At 43.7% G+C, this 17,087-nt stretch overlaps 1 protein-coding gene and 1 pseudogene across 1 annotated transcript; one reads left to right on the top strand and one right to left on the bottom strand.

The window, feature by feature from the left end:
* The first annotated feature begins 1,902 nt into the window (after positions 1-1,902).
* Positions 1,903-6,201, top strand: LOC121557103 (NHP2-like protein 1). The gene is made up of 3 exons (XM_041870972.2): positions 1,903-2,078; positions 4,704-4,824; positions 5,034-6,201. Exons 1-3 carry the CDS (start codon positions 2,076-2,078, stop codon positions 5,294-5,296), a joined length of 387 nt encoding a protein of 128 aa, XP_041726906.1. The 5' UTR covers positions 1,903-2,075; the 3' UTR covers positions 5,297-6,201.
* A 241-nt stretch (positions 6,202-6,442) lies between these two features.
* LOC121557102 lies at positions 6,443-16,887 on the bottom strand (annotated as a pseudogene).
* Positions 16,888-17,087: the final 200 nt, after the last annotated feature.

The following is a 17,087-nucleotide window of genomic DNA, read 5'->3' as shown; positions in this document are numbered from 1 at the left end:
GTTTACAACCATTGGAATAATACAAGCTAATATTTTGGGTTCTGATGGGGTACGACCAATGACATCATTGGGTACGACAGTTGAATCAATGGTTATATACCATTAATGTATAAGTACAAAATGGATGTAGCAACTGCAGATTGCCCCTTTAACAAGATTGACATTGGTAGGATTCAGAAATTGTATGGACAGGCTGAGTCGACTATAATGCATTTTCATATTGCAACTTTTGCAGTAAGGGCATGTGTTAAATACACTACAATAATGCAAAAACAGGGGGGGGTGAATAGTTATGCACGCTCAAGTTTTCTTTTTTTGTGTGTCTTATTTCTTGTTGTTTCACAATAAAAAAATATTTTGCATCATCAAAGTGGTAGGCATGTTGTGTAAATCAAATGATACAACCCCCCAAAAAATCCAGTTTAATTCCAGGTTGTAAGGCAACAAAATAGGAAAAATGCCAAGGGGGGTGAATACTTTCGCAAGCCACTGTACCTGGTGCTTATGATAGGTTGAGGGGAGTCATCACTGGGGTCACAATATATATGTCCACAGCACAGGAGGTTGGTGGCACCTTAATTGGGAAGGAGGGGCTCGTGGTAATGGCTGGAGCGGATTAGATGGAATGGTATCAAAAACATCAAACACATGGTTTCCATGTGTTTGATGCCATTCCATTTGCGCCCTTACAACCGTTATTATGAGCCGTCCTCCCCTCAGCAGCCTCCACTGGTCCACAGATGATATTAAAGAAAATGTGAAGGGAGGCAGAGTGATTGAGGCCAAAATGTTGATCAGTAGGAAAGAGGTCAAAGAAGTGAAAACTTATCAGTGATGCTGAGGTTTGAGAAAGTTTTGCCGGAAAAAGTACAGAACGGATTCCTTAGTTTCAATGTTAGAGAATTTGTCCCATATGCACTGCAGTGTTTTAAATGCCAAAGAATGGGACATGTGCGGTTCAGTGTAAAGGAAAGAAAATATGTGCCAAGTGTGGAAGGAAACATGATTACGGTGAATGTGGAAGCAATGTGAAGGTTAAGTGTTATAATTGTGGGGGAGAACACACTGCAGCATTTGGTGGATGCCAGGTGCAGAGAGAGGCTAGAGAGGCTCAGCGATATAGTATCAGTCATGATGTATCATATGCATAGGATGTAAAACAGATTGGTAGAACTACAGTGCGGACTGATGGGAGCTTACATGGATGTTCCTGTAGTAAGTGGACCTACTATCAGGGCTGGTGCTTCTGATGGTCCTGGCATCATTTCGAGGCCTGTTCAGAAACCTTGGCTCATTAATGTGCGGTGTCAAAGGAATGATGAATAAAGTTGACATCATAGCTTTTATTGGTAAGATTATCAATACGACTCGGGTTGTGGAAAGCAGAAATGCCAGGTTGGAGGTTATTGTGGAGCCGGCAAAAGAGATATTGAGGGTAACCGATGTTACTGTTGAAATGGTTGTTGACATGCTGAACAATCCTAAGGGTGGAGTGTTTCAACATGATATAGGTAACGTTTAATGGGTTAGGGGGGTTGGGGAGTATTTTGGGGGGAGGGGGAGGTAGAAGTTAGTAGTGATTTATTTGGTTTTGAATTTTATTTTCATGGTAGTACAGAATTGGGCAGATCATATTTCCGTTAGGAAACACCTACTCTGAAGTGCGCGTGTGCAATAACTCAATTCGCCTTTGCGCTCCTTCTAAACAACGCAATTAAAAAAAACTTTTGCAAAGGGTAAAGTCTACAAAACTTAGTCCACTCTGTTTCTAACAGACCCTAGTTTTGGGAACAGAAAACTGTATTGAGATCAAATGTTTCACCGATGAGAAAATTAGCAGAATGTCTGCCAAAATCCATCTCTTTCCATCTTCTCCCACTTCCTGGCACTGGGCTTCCTCTCCAAGCGGATGCCTCACATTTATACATCCGGTGAAATATCTGTGTCATTGTTTTATCTGTGGACTCACTGCACATTTTTGAACACTTCTTTCAACTGGTTTTTTCTGTCCTCTGTGAAGCACACGCCGAGAGGACAGAGGGATTTCACGTCTTAATCACTGGAAATTTGAAGAAATGGTGAGCTGCTCAACTAATGGAAGTATGACTGTGCTAGGGAAATTAGCTAGCTAGCCCGGCTAGCAAGCTATCTGTTGTTGTGTTGGGACCAACCAATTAGCTAGCTAACAATCTAGCTACTTTTATTTGATTCTGTTGAATTTGTTGTGAAGTTTGTAACATTCCAGAATATGGATATTAGCTACATTAAGTTTAGCTAGCTGCCTTATTGTATAGTTTATGAAATATCTGGCAGCACCACGCCACATCAGCGTGGTATCGTCCAGAAGGCGAGGTCAGTACAGGTGCATCAAAGCTGGGACCGAGAGAATGAAAAACAGCTTCTATCTCAAGGCCACCAGACTGTTAAATAGCCATCACTAGCACATTAGAGGCTGCTGCTGCCTATTGAAATCACTGGCCACTTTAAGAAGTGGAACACTAGTCACTTTAATAATGTTTACATATCTTGCACTACTCATCTCATATGTATATACTGCATTATATTCTATAATATTCTTCTGTATCTTAGTCCATGTCGCTCTGTCATTGCTTGTCCATATATGTGTATATATTCTTAAATCCCATTCCTTACTTTTTTGTGTGTATTGGGTATATGTTGTGTAATTGTTAGATATTACTGCACTGTCGGAGCTAGAAGCACAAGCATTTCGCTACATCCGCCATAACATCTGCTAAACACGTGTATGTGACAAATAAAATTTGATTTGATTTGGTAACGTTAACCACGTGTTGTTTCCTAGATGTTTAAGATATATGGATGTTTTTTTAAATTTAATGTATTTAATTTAACCATTATTTAACCAGGTAAGCCAGTTGAGAACAAGTTCTCATTTACAACTGCGACCTGGCCAAGATAAAGCAAAGCAGTGCGAATAAAAACAACAACACAGAGTTACATATGGGGTAAAACAAAACATAAAGTCAAAAAATACAACAGAAAATGTATATATACAGTGTGTGCGCAAATGTAGCAAGTTATGGAGGTAAGGCAATAAATGGGCTATAGTGCAAAATAATTACAATTAGTATTAACACTGGAATGATGGATGTGCAAGAGATTATGTGCAAATAGAGATACTGGGGTGCAAATGAGCAAAAATAAATAACAATATAGGGATGAGGTTGTTGGGTGGGCTAATTTCAGATGGGCTGTGTACAGGTGCAGTGATCGGTAAGGTGCTCTGACAACTGATGCTTAAAGTCAGAGATTTTTGCAATTCGTTCCAGTCATTGGCAGCAGAGAACTGGAAGGAATGGCGGCCATAGGAGGTGTTGGCTTTGGGGATGACCAGTGAGATATACCTGCTGGAGCGCATACTACGGGTGGGTGTTGCTATGGTGACCAATGAGCTAAAATAAGGCGGGGATTTATAGATGGCCTGGAGCCAGTGGGTTTGACGACGAACATGTAATGAGGACCAGCCAACAAGAGCGTACAGGTCACAGTGGTGGGTAGTGTATGGGGCTTTGGAGACAAAACGGATGGCACTGTGATAGACTACATCCAATTTGCTGAGTAGAGTGTTGGAGGCTATTTTGTAAATGACATCGCCAAAGTCAAGGATCGGTAGGATAGTTAGTTTTACGAGGGCTTGTTTGGCAGCATGAGTGAAGGAGGCTTTGTTGCGAAATAGGAAGCCGATTCTGGATTTAACTTTGGATTGGAGATTCTTAATGTGAGTCTGGAAGGAGAGTTTACAGTCTAACCAGACACCTAGGTATTTGTAGTTGTCCACATACTCTAGGTCAGACCCGTCGAGAGTAGTGATTCTAGTCGGGTGGGCGGGTGCCAGCAGCGTTCGATTGAAGAGCATGCATTTAGTTTTACTAGTGTTTAAGAGCAGCTGGAGGCTACTGAAGGAGTGTTGTATGGCATTGAAGCTCGTTTGGAGGTTTGTTAACACAGTGTCCAATGAAGTGCCAGATGTATACAAAATGGTGTCGTCTGCGTAGAGGTGGATCTGAGAGTCACCAGCAGCAAGAGCGACATCATTGATATACACAGAGAAAAGAGTCGGCCCAAGAATTGAACCCTGTGGCACCCCCATAGACTGCCATAGGTCCAGACAACAGGCCCTCCGATTTGACACATTGAACTCTATCTGAGAAGTAGTTGGTGAACCAGGCGAGGCAGTCATTTGAGAAACCAAGGCTATTTAGTCTGCCAATAAGAATGTGGTGGTTGACAGAGTCGAAAGCCTTGGCCAGGTCGATGAAGATGGCTGCACAGTACTGTCTTATCGATCGCGGTTATAATATCGTTTAGGACCTTGAGCGTGGCTGAAGTATTGTGGACTCCTAACTAACTTGCATAACTGAGTCCATGAAAGTAATATAGTCTGATTTGCCCAGATTAGATAGTATCGCTAAAAGAGGGGCAAAAATGTGTGTGGCGACTGTGACCTAGCTATGTGTTTACAACATTCACTGTAGTAACTAGCTAGCTATGCACTGTTGATCACTCTGGACAACCGCTAGTGGTCGCTATTGACCTTATTTTGAGTGGATCCGTCAAAAGACAGATACAATACATAGAGACCACTAGCGGCTGTCCACGCTGTGTTGATATGTGTGGCCTGGTCCCCATATTCATTTTAACCACGATATATTTAAACCTATCAGGCTGATCCAGAAGTCAACCCTAAGGCCTACCCTCTTGCTGAAGCAACACTGAGCAAAACCATCCTGGACCTTGTGCAGCAAGCTGCCAATTACAAGCAGCTCCGCAAAGGGGCCAATGAAGGTGAGACAGACCTATCTGTAGTGGAACTACGTTGTTTTGGTTGCAGGGTTGGAAACGTACAAGTTGCTTATTCCAACAAGAGGATTGTTACTGTGTTTCTCCTAGCATGTTTGGAAGAACAGCGATACAATAGACATGCCTCTTAAAGTATCACCTCACAGCTTCAGATTTGTCACTCTCTAACCTCTGCTCGCCCTCTCTTCCACCAGCCACTAAAATGCTGAACCGTGGTATCGCCGAGTTCATCGTGATGGCCGCAGACGCAGAGCCCCTGGAGATCATCCTCCACCTGCCACTGCTCTGCGAAGACAAGAACGTGCCCTATGTGTTTGTGCGTTCCAAGCAGGCCCTGGGACGCGCCTGTGGGGTCTCGCGCCCCGTCATTGCCACCTCGGTCACCATCAAGGAGGGCTCGCAGCTCAAGCCCCAGATCCAGTCTACCCAGATGGCCATTGAGAGACTGCTTGTGTGAGCAGAAAGCTCAGGATGGGGGTTGTAGGGTTAACGATGGGACGCCAGCTGCTTTTGTCATATTCATATTTTTGTAAATGGGACAGGCTATGATTTAATTTGTTGTCCTGCTTTATGTTTGATGTCCTGTCAGACTCATGTACAGAATATTCTATTTTGTGTCCATTTTGAAATGTTGGGACAGCATAGGCACAGAGAACAATGAGACAGGTATTTCACTGGATGTATAAATGTGAAGCATCTGGTTGGCGTTTCCACTCACTACCAAATATGGCGGGCAGTGGGAGAAGATGGATTTTGGGTGACATTCTGCATATTTTCTCATCGATTACACATTTAATCTCAATACAGTTTTCTGTTCCCAAAACTAGAATCTGTTATGAACAGAGTGGACTAAGTTTTGTAGACTTTACCCTTTGCAAAAGTTTAAAAACCGCGTTGTTTAGAAGGAGTGCAAAGGCGAGTTGAGTTATTGAACATACGCACTTCAGAGTAGGCGTTCCCTAATGGAAATATGCAGATGTTAGTAGAACGCGCCAATAGGATATCGCTAGTGTGTGCTTGGCTCTGCCCATTATGACGTTTGTTCCCATTGTAAACGACAAGCTGTGGTCTCTTGGTTTAGTTATAAAAATCTTTGGCATAGGTATATATCTGAAGCATGGGAACAAAATAAATTGTTTAACTTGTTATCATTACTATGTTGTAAATGTGCCAATTATATAAAGAGTTTATACGGGTCAGTTTACATAGGACGTCACACTAAGCATAGCAATCACACTGTTAGCTTTCCTTATGTTGACCGTTTGTCTTAAATTGGTCCGTCTAAAGGTGAACATGTTCATTCCAGTATTCGTGTTTCATTTGGGAAACTTTCCTACATAATAAAATACGTTTTGAAATGAAGATTATTTGAATATATACATTGTGCATGTATAATTATGGAAGTCTAGGTTAATATGATCCTTTTCATTGGAGCTTCCTGTTCAAGTTTCAGCATTGTACTTGCAGGAATCAAAGGAACCTATATGGGCAGATGGATGCTTGGGTAAAAGCAATGTGGCAAAATCTGTTTAGATCCTTGCATTTAAAGAGGGCACAAGATTAGCATGCCACTCTAGATTGAGATGCACCCAGAATAGTCAGATTCAATAACCATATTGGCATCCATATGCTTTTATTCAATTCACATTTCAATGCATGGTACAGGTTTGATCCACTTTTACAGAATTAAAATGACTATTGGAAAGCGTCATACAGCTCACTCAAAGTTACCCAGTCAACATTTACTAAGCATACCGATTAGACAAATATAAACTAAACCATATAACGCAGTCAAAAGGCAATTGAGAACAGACCTTCCAAATTTGCATGACAACAAAACACTTCAAACATGGTTGGCTTTCTTTTCACTAATTTGTCTCTGAAATATTGTTTCACAATGGATTCTTTGGCCAATAAAGAGCATCTTTTATAAAGGGGAAATAATGATCTTCCAATTGTAATAAAATGGGTCATCCTCAACCAAAGAAATCTAATAAATACAAAACGTCACATAAAAATACACTACGATGGTTGTGGAGAGAACATCTTGCTAAGTCACCGTTGTAAGGTGATTGAGTTCTACTAAAACACCCTGACCCCAAACATTCACATAACATTAAAAGAGAGAGGGTTCCATAAGTGGGTGACGGGTCATCCATCCTAAATGATACCGTTACCATGGACACAGTGACATATTGCCATGGCAACAGAATGGACCCATGCCGTTGAGTGAGTGAACAGGCTTTCATGGTGAAATAAAGACCACTTTTGTCAGGCTTGCCATTGAGGCAGTCACACTTCTGTCCTTCTCCATGGCTTAAGCCTAGAGGCGCAGTGACTTGGCAAGGTCAAGACTCATGATGAGACAGAATAGCAGCCCTACTAAGTTAGTTAGCTGCCCTCTGGTATTCTCTCTGGCACAGAGTGACTTCTGTTCAGCACCAGAACAACCAGGGACAGGTTGACTGTTTGGCAGAGATACAGTCAGAGCTCTCCAAAAGGTGGCAGTCTGACGCCATAGAAATGAATGGTACTAGGACCTCTATGTCTGGAGTACTCCATCCATCCATCTCAGTCCACAGAGAACTCGGTCTCCGAGGCGGTGCCGGGGCGGCTGCCCCCGTGGGCGTCCTTCCTCAGCTGCAGAGAAACACAGCTCAGCCAGCTCCGGCTGGTGGGCATCTCCCCCACGATCTCCCAGCTGTCGGTCTCCTCACAATACCGCTCGATGGTGTCGTGGTACCTGGCGGACAGAGGGGACAGGTTGCGTAGGCTCTGGTCAAAAGTAGTGCACTACATACGGAATAAGGTGCCATTTCATCAAAATTAGTGCTATATATATATATATATGGAATAGGGTGCCATAGGCAGCCCAGATACTTTTCGTATTCTCCTAAAAAAAATATAATATTTTATAGGCCTTGCACCTGCCAAATCAGGGTCGTATTCAGTAGGCACCAAACGCTTGTAAACCGACAAATGGGAAAAACTACATAAACTTGTTCAATAAGAAACGCTTGCTTTCATTTTCTGTTGAAAACCATTTTGCTATGGTGTGGCCTAATAAATATAATCAAGCTGAATATGCTTAGATAAGGCTTGACATGGCGCTGTCTTTTACCTGTCCCAGCCCTCCTCTCCACCCAGCACGTAGATCTTGCCGTCCACCACGGCCACACCGGGCCGGTAGCGCCTCTCCCTCATATGGGCACACATTGTCCACTGGTTACTCTTGGGGTCGTAACACTCCACCTTGTCTGTGTTCTCTGTGGACGCGTGCCAGCCACCTAGGAATGGAATACAGGAGAAAATCCTAATGTATTTTTCCACAGACAATGTGGAAATATCCTCTTGGCTTCAAACTAGGGCCTTACTACTTTTCTCCTGGTCAGGTCACGTGTTCAGGGAAAGTCAGTATGTATCAAGCATCTCAGAGTAGGAGTGCTGATCTAGGATCAGGTCCCCCCTGTCCATGTAAAAAACTGATCCCTGATACCTATGACGTAGATTTTCCCCTTTAGGGTGCAGGCAGCAGAGCCGGAGCGAGCGATCTGCATGGGGGCCACCTCTGTCCACACGGACGTTTTAGGGTTGTACACCTGGGCCAGGTCTGTGCCGTCACCATCCTCTAGAACAGCACCACCTAGGAGCCAGGAGGACACTGATAAGTTACAATGATCTAATATTAAAGATGACCTGTAGACAATTCAAACTACAACATAAAGCAATTACAGAAAAATAATATCAACCAAGCTGAACCTATAGTTGCTGTGACTGTCTACAGTAAATACATTTACATTTACATTACATTTTAGTCATTTAGCAGACGCTCTTATCCAGAGCGACTTACAGGAGCAATTAGGGTTAAGTGCCTTGCTCAAGGGCACATCGACAGATTTTTCACCTAGTCGGCTCGGGGATTAGAACCAGCGACCTTTCGGTTACTGGCACAACGCTCTTACCCACTAAGCTACCTGCCGCCCTATAATACTTTGCCTGCATTTATACAATCATCCCAATTCTGATATTTTTCCCACTAATTGGTCTTTTGACCAATCACATCAGATCTTTTTCAGAGCTGATCTGATTGGTCAAAAGACCAATTAGTGAAAGAAACATCAGAATTGGGCTGCCTGTGTAAACGCAGCCATAGAGTTCTCTGGAAGTGGGTGAGCAATGATCTCCCCTACCTGTGACATAGAGCAGTCCATCCAGTGACACCACGGCAGGGCTGGTGACGGCCATCTTGACCGACTCCATGAACTGCCAGGTGTTGGTGTGGGGGTTGTAACACTCTACCGAGTCCAGGCGGGAACGGCCCTCCCAGCCCCCCCACCGCAAACACATAGCCATCCAGCATCACCAGACCTGGAGGGGAGGGATGGGGACATATTAATGGAAGATCCAGCCTGCTCAACTTTAAACAGAGAGGATCATCCAATAGAAGTCTATCATCAAACAGAAGTCTGTCAGCACTCACAAATGATGTACTATATTGGCTGTTGTTTTATTCCATTACAGAAGTCATGGACGGGGACCTAACCTGTTAAGAAAGGTCACAAGTCCCCGGCTGTCCTTCTAACCAGTGTTATGTAAGATTTTTGTTTTTAGTGCTGACATGTCAGACAGTATGTTAAAATGGAGAAATAAATGGGTAGAATTGACTGAATTTTTACCTAGCTCTGAGCGGGCTACGTTCATGGGGGCCATCTCCAGCCAGGAGTCGAAGCAGGGGTCATAGCGCCACATCTCTCTGCTGGCCGAGCCATCAGGGAACTCCCCTCCAGCCAGGTACAGAGTGGAGCCTGGGGGAGAGAACAATGAGAGTGGAATAGATTAGAAAATAATAGTATAGAATAAGAATATCATAATTTGTCTATTCTGTGAGAAACTGAAGTGTGTATTTTCTTCATCTTATACTGTACACAATTACAATAAAAAGAAACAAGCCATTCTCAAGCATTATGTCAAATGTAACAAAGGTCCTATAACAATCTATAACATACAGTAGTAGGATCCATCTTATCACTAGGTGTTAATATACAAACTAAACCAAATGGTCCTCACCTGAAACCACCAGGCCGTGTTTACTGACAGCGAAGGGCAGGCAGGCCAGACTCTTCCACTGGCTGGTAAGGGGGTCAAAACTCTCCACGCTACGCAGCACCACCTTGTCGTCCTCTCCTCCCACCGTCACAATCACCTCAGCTGTCCCTGTCACAGAGAAAGGCCAGGAGAGACAGATGTCACTGGGAAGCCACAGGGGACTAGGAGCATCAGAGAGCTGATAATTGTATTAAAGGCAGTTGGTAGAACAATCATCCAGGCATGCCAGGGTTTGATGGTGTTTGTTTTAAATGCCGTTGTGTTTGCTTCGGAAAGTTCATTAAAGCGCTAGGCGTGTGGAGGAGTTTGAGAAGTGGGAGGTTAAATGTGTGTGAGTCCTTGTTTTTGTGCGTGACAGGGTGTATTTGGAGTGTGCTTATGTGTATGCGTGTATGTATCCATGCGTGTGGTACCTACCTGTGGACCTACGTGGGCGTGCCCGGGGGCAGTAGAGCTCTCCTCGTCGGTCCTGTAGCAGCAGGTAGTCCTTGGCCTCAGAGATGAGCCTCTGACAGCGCTGGGACTCCCGGACCACCTCCAGAGACTCAATCACATCGTGGATGTAGTACGGGCTGATCAGTGGCAGGCGGATGTGCTCCAAGACCTGCAGGGAGACATGGGTTAGAATAACTGGAGACACATACACTGAAAACAAACACACCCGAACTCACTGGACACATACACATAGACATGAGCAGACAGACACAGGCAGGCATCTCCATCCCACCTCTACAGTTTTATATACACATTAAAACACAAGGACATATGACCTAACCTTCAATTTAGTTATTTTAATTTAAAAGGTTAGGTCCTATTCCATTGTACCAGAACGACCTTGATACCTCCACCTTCCACTTAACATGATAGGATCGTGTAGGCTGCTGACCTCTGACCTATCCATAATGACACCGAGTCAAATCTGAGAAGCTCTAAATCCTATTGGTGCCAGGCTAGGGTGACACCTCTCAGGGCCCATGGTTACTACAGGACCAGACAATGGGGTTCTAATCCCTAACGTTTATGTAACGCTGAGTGACTAACATCTGGGGTCTCGGACAGTCAGATCTACTGGGGATCCCAGAGCTTAAAACCACACACAACACAGTCAACAGAGAACTGTAGGGAGGGGGCTTAGCATAGAGCTGGCCACAGATCGCCTAGATACCGCTCAACACACGGACAAATGGGGACCACTGCATTGACTGTTGTTTCCACGCTGACCTTTTCAAAGCTCTGCCTGCGGGTGGCACTCTTGTCCAGCCACAGCATGGTGGCCTCGAACACTGTCTCCTCCTTGGCCACGTTCAGGTGGTCGCTGGCAATGATCTCTGTCAGCTTGTCTGCACACAGAGACAGGAACTCTTCCTGGGGGGACAATGGACCACAGGGATGTGTTCATTAGGTTACACGACTGAGAACGTTTCAAAACGTTTTGACATTTAAAGTCCATGTAGTCTCTCCCTGTTTTAGTCTGGTTTCTTCTTTTTGGTGCCTAATGAACAGGCAAGGGGCCAGTCAGGGGAACAAAAGACAGTTGACTATGATGTCACTTCTCCTTTCTTTCTCACAGGCAAAGAATGGGAATGTCTAAACAATGACACATGAGAGATGTCCTCTCCTTCGTCTGCACCAACGTTCCCTCAAAGAAAATTGGGCACTGAGCAAATTTCAGGTTTGCGTTTACTGTGAACACTGAGGCTGTACCCGCTTTACGTTACAGTTTTAACAGTGGACAAGTAGACTACTGTGGCTATTTAATCATAATGTAGGCCTACCAGAGTGGTCTACCATCAAAAACAATGGAGAAAAATGCAATAACTTCCAATAACATTTTAACATAGAAATAGCTGTTCTATCATTCAGCCTACTGTAGCAGCCAATGTGTGGTGTTCAATGTAGGCCTACATTCCATGAGACTTTTGAAAAAAACATGCAGGGCTTAACATTAACCGATTATCCACTTGTCCTTCAGACAAGGAGGTAGCTGAAAATGTTGTGTTTGACGCAAAAAGAAAGTTTACAAAATAAAATGTATTATTATCCCATACCATTATTACAGAGAATCAGGCAAATTCTGCTACCCTCTGCCTACTGGCTACTTAGCTTATTCAAGACAGTTTCAAAATACAACACTGCCCCTTTAAGACATAAAAAAAGCTCTTTACCTGACTCGCTTTTCAAAGATAAATGCACACATTTTGTGCTCTTGTAGGAAGCAACCACTCCCCAATTGTCGACTAGAAATTTGCTATAACTGGGCTAATAACTCACTAACTAGCAAAGAATATTAACAAATGTGCACAGGTGGCTACATGCAGCTTTCGCTTTGATCTCAAAACAAGCCCAGTTCAAAGTGAACGGCACAGATCCATATATGACAATAGCTATTTGCGTATAGGCCTACTGCAGCTCTGATTGGTTATGGCGCACCGGTCTGTGTAGAGTACGGGCTGAGTTGTGCCTGTCAATGCAATAGAATCCTACTCAGATGCGCTCAGCCTACAACAAAATCTCTTGCACAGTTAGTTTTGCATACTAAGTCTTGTATAGTTTGTTTTGTTTCGGTATGTTACATTGAAAGTGGCTAATATTGCGTTGTTTCGATCACAATTCCCACAGTACAGCGAAACGTTGATAGTGTTAACTAAAGGGGAAAACTCTAGAAAGTTGCTTCTCTGCACGGTCTGATATTTATTCTGTGCTGCAGTCCGAGAGGAGTTTAGAGGGAACATTGGTCTGCACTGTTCTGAATTAACAAGACGGGTGAAACAAAATACCTCTCTGGGATCAGTGTTTAATGCAGCACAGATGAAGGAGAACAGAGGTGAAAAATACATTTTAACCTATTGAGACACCCCAGGTTTGGACTACACAACCCAGACCTCCCTTCCTATCTCACCTGTTGGCAGACACTGCCGAAGTGCTGGAGGATGTAGTCCATGCTGCGTTTCTCCAGCTCCCTGCAGGAGTGGGCCTCAGCGAAGCAGTGGATGCCCACACAGTTCATCTCATCCATCTGGCGCTCCATGAAGCGGCAGCAGGCCTCGCGCACCGCCATCACGTCCAGGAGGTTGGCCGCAGCCAGCAGGGCCTGGGGGTCACATGTCAATTCAGGACAATGACATTTGATTTCAAGACAGTCAACTCAGGAGATTGATTGAGTTTTTTACATTTATTTAGGAAATGAAAAGTGCCATTTACTGTATATCTGACTAGGAATTAAACTGACTTCAACTCTGGTGTACTACAACTTCCATTTAACAACTGCAACGCTAAACCAGAAGCTGACTACAAAGTGAGACTGGAAGACAATGGTTCTACCTCACCTGCACGTTGGCCTTGGAGATGACCACCTCAGCCGTGTAGGCGTAGCTGACCAGCATGCCAATCATCTGGGACTCCACTCCGTTGATGGCCACCCGCTCCTGTCTGGACTCCATCAGGTCTGTGGAGAACATGGCCTGAGGAGGACAGAGGGGAGGGCATAGCATTAGGAAAAGAGAGAAACAGACTCCTGCCAGTGGAAAAGCGCCAACAGCAAATGATCACATTTAAGTACTTCAGGTCTGCAGTGAGTGACAATATAAGATGCACTGTCATCAGTGAACTGTATCCATTCAGTAAATAGAATAGTTCAGGAGCAGGGGCATCGTCAGCTAGCTCATCCCCGTTGCACCACTGTATTGCACTCTGGGTCTCTGTAGTATAGTAGTTATAATAATAACCTCGAGGCCACCTACTTATATTAACGCACAGTCTGACTGTCCGGTATGAGTTGGTAAGTGTTAGTGGATCATACGCAAAATTGCCACAGCGGATTGGAGGACATATCCCCCCTCCAATATTCTGAACAGGTCGATTATAGAATAACAGGAAATTGTAGAATACCAGGACATTTGATTTAAAACTGCTAAATGTTCTCTCATCCTCATGGCAAAATGTGAAGAATAGCATGAGATGAGCTATAAAACAGCACATTTCTCTCTGCCCCATGGCAAATGTGTAGAATCGCAGGAAATGAGCTTTAAAACTGCAACATTTTCTCTCACCCTCATGACAAAATTTGTAGAAAAGCATTATAAAACTGCACTGCGTTAGTCCGGGCCTGTTCGGACGCACTGCTCCTCCTCCGCTGTCTATACAGCCCACTATATATTTGCGCCCCTCCCGCTACCAGTAAGTGAAGTATTACTAATTTACAGTTTCAATGGAGACTCTCCCTGACTCTCTTTCTCTCTCTCCAACAGGCATTCAGCCAGTCCTTAGTTCAAGTTATGTTTTAGCTCAACCTCCACCTGTAAACTATGAAAACTACAAAACTTGATAGTCAATGTATGATCAACTTAGTATATCATATCCTATGTAAATATTAATGTGCATCATTATAATAGTACTCAGTCTTCATCTTTTGTGTATTATTAATATTTGAAATACTTTCATTGATGATGGTGACTTATCCTTTCAAGTAGCCCTCAAGAGGCCAGGGCATAAAATCATGTCAGACTGTAGAATTGCAGGAACTTTTTTATATGTAAATATTCATAATTATAATAAAACTCAGTCTTCTTCTTTTGTGTCTTCTTAGTATTTGCCTCGAAATACCTTCATTCATGATGGTGCTGACTTATCCTTCCACTTGTACTCAAGAGAGGCATAGTAAGTCATGTCAAACTGTGCAGAATTGCAGGAAATGCCTTTTAAAATGTCCTAAAACATTCACGTCTACTGTTTTTCCCCCTGAATATCTACACCACAATTTAATTTACATATACATTTTAGCAGATGCTCTTATCCAGGAGCAATCAGGGTTAAGTGTCTTGCTCAAGGGCACATCGACAGATTTTTCACCTAGTTGGTTCAGGGATTCAAACCAGCGACCTTTCGGTTACTGGCCCAATGCTCTTAACCACTAGGCTACCTGCTGCCCTTGTAGTGTATGCAACTTTCTATGTCTGCTCTTGGACAATATGGTTTTGTACTCTTTTCCCAATGATAACTTCAACACTCCCTGAGGTGATTAATATAGTTGTACTGTACACCACTGTCCATACCTGGAAGTAGGAGCTAAAGGAAGCCAGTACGATGCGGTGACAGGGGAACTCCTGCCCCCCACAGCACAGTGTCACATCACAGAAGGCATTGTTGAGACGTAGGCTGTTCAGACCCTCCAGGACCTTGTTGGGGTGCCTGGCCTCCACGAACACATAGTCCTCACTGTCCAGCGAGGCCAGGGGAAAGCCAGAGTCCTCGATGACAGGAGATGGGGGCAGGAAGAAGGTGGCAGAGGGGGATGTGGCCGAGATGTTCACAGCAATGATTTCGGCCATCCTTTCACTTTAGTCAAGTCTGTAGGGGAGGAAGAGGCAGATAGACAGTAGGCTACAGTGTCTTTAGCCAGCAGATCTGACCCACTTGCTTACAGCTGCACTAGGGTCGGACAGCATTCCTGTGTAGATTAAGACACTGCGGAGCCGGCGCGAGAAATGGCTCGGAAAACATACCTCAATCCAGGGATGAGAAATGTGTTGTACATGTAATTTTCCCAGCATCCCAACTGTTACACCGACCTCATGCTAGTTAGCGGTAGCCACAGCAGCCATTATGGAATGGCATGGTGCGTTGAACAACCAAATGGCTGCTGTGGCTTCTGCTACCTAGCCATAATACCACTCCAGTGACACTTTTTCCAGAAAAACTAGCAGTCGTGCAATCTTCTCGGTGGAACAGTTTGGATAATGGGAAAATTCAGAGTACAATGAATTTCTCATCCCTGGATTGAGGTATGTTTTCCGAGCCATATCTCGTGCCGGTGCCACGGTGTCTTAAAGCAGATTTATACTTGATCCGACAATGCAGTCGGGAGGCTCCATATGAAGGGTGTGACGCAATAACGGAGCCTCCGGAGGTCTGTGGAGGCCAAATCAAGCTCCGTACGGCGATGCCGTGCGCCTCCAAAATGTTGTAATTATGTGAATAATAGCTCTGCATTGACATGATTGGTTGGCGGTATGTCCTGTATAAACACAAACTCCCTTCCCTGACAACAGCTCTGCGAATTGCAAGAAGTATGAATGCCCTGACTTCTTCAGAGCCGCATCGCAGTAAATGCTGTGTTTGACTGAGCATGCAGTCTTTAAATCGACACAGGAATGCTGTCCGACCCTAGTGCAGCTGTAAGCAAAACGGTTGGATCTGCTGGCTACAGTGTATTTTCCCCCAGCTGGCCTGTCAAGAATCCTTTCAGTCCTGTCAAGAATCCTTTCAGTCCACTGGGGCAACAGTCTCCTGTCATATACTGCCCTCTCCATAACAAATATAATATAATATAATATAATATAATATATATATATATATATATATATATATATATATATATATATATATATATATATATATATATAAAGAGGTGGCAGTGAGGGAATTCATAGCAGCATCACAAGTGTCTAGTACAATTTCAAGACCAGATAATGCATTCCAGTTGACACAACATATTGTAGTAATGACATTTCCCCCTTGTCATGGCAATAACACAATTTTCAACCAAAGCAATAATTATATTTGAGGAAGCAAGCTGAATCTCTCGATTGAAATAGTGCATTGAAACTCAAATTAGAACACTACAGATGCCATTCATGTGACTAATCACAATGAATGTGATTAAAAAACTAACTAGCTAGTTTGTTTTTGCCGAAGATTTCTGGAAAGCGCTGACTGACACTGCTGACAACTGCTAAGTTAAATGATGATCGACACTTGCCTCCTAAAAATTGTCTTTACTGCTCAAATTCTAAGACAGCAGACCGTGCACTTCTACCCTGAGATCGTGGTAATATGTTACATTACCTGATAAACATTGCCGTATCAATAGAACAATCCAAATTTGTCAGGTCTCGACCGATAAAATTGTTTATCAAGAGTCGTGACCACCAGACGCCATGTCTTATTTTCTCTCTTTTTGAAGTACAGCAAAGTAAAACAGAGCTCCTTATCGCCCCCTGCTGTTTAGGTTCTCGAAGGTCCTTGCTTGGTTACGCATTTACATTTTTACATTTTAGTCATTTAGCAGACGCTCTTATCCAGAGCGACTTACAGTTAGTGAGTACATACATTTTTCATACTGGCCCCCCGTGGGAATCGAACCC

Source organism: Coregonus clupeaformis, unplaced genomic scaffold (assembly GCF_020615455.1).
Source record: "Coregonus clupeaformis isolate EN_2021a unplaced genomic scaffold, ASM2061545v1 scaf0145, whole genome shotgun sequence".
Taxonomy (NCBI): domain Eukaryota; kingdom Metazoa; phylum Chordata; class Actinopteri; order Salmoniformes; family Salmonidae; genus Coregonus; species Coregonus clupeaformis.
This window is presented reverse-complemented; position numbering and strand designations above follow the sequence as displayed.

Bases quoted from the DNA above. Each gene is read 5' to 3' on its own strand.
- LOC121557103 (XM_041870972.2), top strand. The intron at 4,825-5,033 runs GTGAGACAGACC...CTCTTCCACCAG, and splicing joins CCGCAAAGGGGCCAATGAAG to CCACTAAAATGCTGAACCGT.